At 33.3% G+C, this 3,776-nt stretch overlaps 1 protein-coding gene across 1 annotated transcript; it reads right to left on the bottom strand.

Moving 5' to 3' along the window:
• Positions 1 to 959: 959 nt before the first annotated feature.
• Positions 960 to 2,930, bottom strand: LOC140049788 (sprouty-related, EVH1 domain-containing protein 2-like). Its single transcript, XM_072094737.1, has 3 exons — positions 2,921 to 2,930; positions 1,814 to 1,869; positions 960 to 1,394 (listed from the first exon to the last, which is right to left on the bottom strand). Exons 1-3 carry the CDS (start codon positions 2,928 to 2,930, stop codon positions 960 to 962), a joined length of 501 nt encoding a protein of 166 aa, XP_071950838.1.
• Between the last annotated feature and the right edge of the window lie 846 nt (positions 2,931 to 3,776).

Here is a 3,776-nt window from a genome sequence, read left to right as displayed (position 1 = left end):
TTCACTTGGTTTAATCGAAAACTAACATAATATATATGGGGACAAAATGTTAAGACATGTAACGTTTTATAACAGTTACGTTACTATACTGATCAATAAACTGGAAATAAGCGGGCTCAGGTGGTCCGACGTTGACAATCCCGATGATGATGATACAATGGGACAGTCCTTCGTGTAAATGATGTACAGTGTAAAATTAAAATGCATTAACATACTTTTTGATTACAAATTAGGAAATCCAGAGTAAACAAATTATGATAGGGGCTAAAAGGTAGATGTAGGCCTAATTAAAATAATAATTTCGATTCCTATGTACCAACGAACGATAAGCTGGTAATTATTCAGCGGATTAGTAGAATAATGAAGACTACGACCATTATTATCATACTATAACGCCACATGATTGATATATTCCTCTTCACAAAAAAAATCAATCTTCTAGTCTCAAATTATTTTATTGAAGAAAGAAAGAAAATGTTCGGCAACAAGAAGTGATCCATTAGAGCATATAAGGTCGTAGAGATTATTAAGGATTTCGGAAGGACGCCATTTTTATCTCTACCATAACTAATGAGGAATATTCCCTCGCAATATGATGAGTTGATAATGTGGTTTGATGATCCTGGTCGCGCTACCATCGATGCCTGCAGCTGGGCGCTTTCTTAGTTAGTTAGTAGCTTGTAGATTTCCATTGCTCAATTTTGGAAATTTCCTATGATGCTTGGTACGCAACGTTCTAATGGTTCTAAATCCTGGTGGATCACATCTAAGAACTGCTGTGATATTGCGTTAGTTGTACCACTTGTGTCGTTGCGACCTACATCTTCAATAATGTATCTGAATTCGAGCCATTTAAATAGATTTATCAATTTATTATCTCCTTATTTTTCTGTAAATATGTATAACACACATCAAAGGAACCTAACTCAAACTCTAGGGATGTCTTTTTGCATATTTTGCTAAAATTCAGGTATATGTTTGCTTCCACATATCCCACACTTGACACCAACTTTATGGCAACCTCTCAGAGTTAGGTAGCATAAAAGACAAGGTATGCATAGGGATACTAGAGCAGTCCATTTTTTACAACATCCGTCCTGTCCTGGATCACATGAACAAACTTCCGCGTCTTCATTGTCATCACCTGAACAACAATGATATTGCAAAGTTTCTGCTACATAATAACATGTTAGTTGTCTAATACAATGTAAAGCACTATCTGGTGCATACTGACATTGACCTCGTTTGTTCTGACTTGGATCAAACACATTTGTGCAATGTACGCAGCGTTCTTGTCGCACTTTGTTTTTATTGGGCAATGGTGGAACCTGTAGTTTACTTTTAGGTTGAGTTGAAATACTGTGATGACTCGGTGACAATAAGGGTTCAACTGACTGTAGAAGAAACAAAAAAAGAAATAAACTAACAGTGGTAATTGCTTTCTTTTTACAAATTTAACAATTGCCATGACAATTTTTAAGATAAGATTCGGAGATAAACATTACAACTTGGTACTTTCAACAAGGACGGCGAATAGGCCGAATGTACATTTTCACCGACGTGGTAAAGTAGGTTTTTAGAACATGCTTCCCAAGCCTAGTGGTCTATCTTTTCAAATCTTTTCTTATAACATTGGTGTTCAGATGCAGCAACAAGTTTTGTCACTTGATTCTTCCTATAGACCAATGGTAACCTCGTATTTTTCGGAGTGCCTGGCTAAGTATCTCTACAAGCTCTTTTACATTTTAACCAAACGTTTCATCTTGTAACTATCATATCTACAATCTGACATAATAAATACCGTTATACTTACAAAAACGTCATCACTAAGTTTAGTGCCTATGACTTGATTTGTGGCAGTAGGGCTACCTGTAAAATTAATTGAATATCCATATAGTTATTTCTCTTTAACAGACTATATAACTCATTGGTTATCCGCAGGCGGATAACTCCTGTGATTGCCAATGATAATTGTTTGATGTCATCAGTGCCGCGAAGTGTAAAATTCGTGAGATTTCATGAAATTCTTAATTGAATGAATAAGACGTTCACAGTCAACAGATATTTTCATTGGAACTTGACACAAGTATATTTTACATTAATTTCATGTGGAATAAAAAAGGCGTGCGCCACAATAATATAGATTAGGAATATAAATACTCAAAATCAATCTGTTAACTCAATCTGTATAATTCTTGCCTTCTATCAAATAATTCTGTAGATATCTTTAACTGTAGCCTTCGTCAATGTATTTTGAACGATATTTTTATATAGGCTATATTTTACCGTGTAACAAATACATTTTAAAAACACACTAAAATGACTTTATTGAGGCCTATTCATGTATTACTTTTATTCGGTCAAAATAATGTTCAACTATATATTTAAGGTAAAAATAAAAATTGAATGTATATAGGCCTAATACACTAAAAAATATAAAATTGATGTGAAATGTTGAAAAGATTTGGCAATATAAGATGTTGCTACATTGCTGAATTAGGCTACTCAGGTTTATAAATTTCCTCGACCTAAACGTATGTGTAACAGCGTCAGTCGGGTTTCTGGTACTAATAGGTCTATTTTTTCATGAAAACAATATTTAATCATGGCGATATAGCTGTAGGAAATGTAATTCCAGAAGCAGTACAAACAAAATTTGTTTACAGTATACCTCTTGCCGGATATTATGCAAACAATCTTAAAAGTATTTGTATATATTTTTCAACTTCATAATCATACTCCTATCATATTTCTATTATTTAAAGTAAAATTATAGTCACTCGATTCTCAATTCCTTCAGTAAGTCATTATAAACCTCACATCTCGGTACAAAACTGTAATCTGTCGATTTTATCGTGCCATTCGGAAATGTTCAATCTTTGAATTATAAAAAACCGACCAAAGAATAATGGTTCGTTACCTGTTGCCATGTTGTCAATTCAGTATTTTTTTAATCATTTGTATTCCTGAAAACAAAAAATAGAATATTTCGGATAAATTAGTCAAATTGTTTCTGAAAAGTGTATTGCGATTTAATTTCAAATCAAACAAGTTATTATTCGTATTGCTGTAATTTTGCCTTATCTGATCTTTTTAGAGTTAACCCACATTTATTCATGTTATTTATATTATTTTGTTTGTTACTAAATGTATTGTCATAATTTTAAACATACTTATAACCAAACTAGTATATTTTCCCCGGCCCAAAACATAGTTTTGTTTATAAAAAAGAACAATCTATATATAAGATGCTAAATTATGTTGTATTCATTGTTGAAAAGAACCGGGCCTGTTTTCAGTTGATTTGATTTCTACCAAAAACCTGACACAAAAATTCGAAATACAAAATACTCCCCCCTGGAAGGTTAACAGAGAGGCTTAGTAAACACTTATTCAGAACTGATTAGACCTGTAAGAGGCTGAAATTAAGGATACATTCAATAAATGCTATGTTAAATTGCTTTTTTTTTTGCGAAAGAAACATTATAACTCACTGTTGATAAACGGCGTGTGAGTCCTTTCTTTAACAGATCAATGCTCTACTTTTAACTAGACCTAGTAAAACCCAGAGGTTTTCTCTGCTAGTAGGCCTAAACAGTGAATTTTTCTTTTCAATGATAAAATGTTCCCTTAATGAGCTCAATTGAATTTAAGAAGTCCTGAGGTAAAGTAGGCATACAGTGCATCTGACAAAATAGGGCGTTTGGCTGAATTGGCTAAGCTGAAAGGGGTGAGATAGTCTCACTATTTCCTGGGCAAAGGTTGCACAATGGTGT

Source organism: Antedon mediterranea, chromosome 5, assembly GCF_964355755.1.
Source record: "Antedon mediterranea chromosome 5, ecAntMedi1.1, whole genome shotgun sequence".
NCBI classification, from domain to species: Eukaryota; Metazoa; Echinodermata; class Crinoidea; order Comatulida; family Antedonidae; genus Antedon; species Antedon mediterranea.
This window is presented reverse-complemented; position numbering and strand designations above follow the sequence as displayed.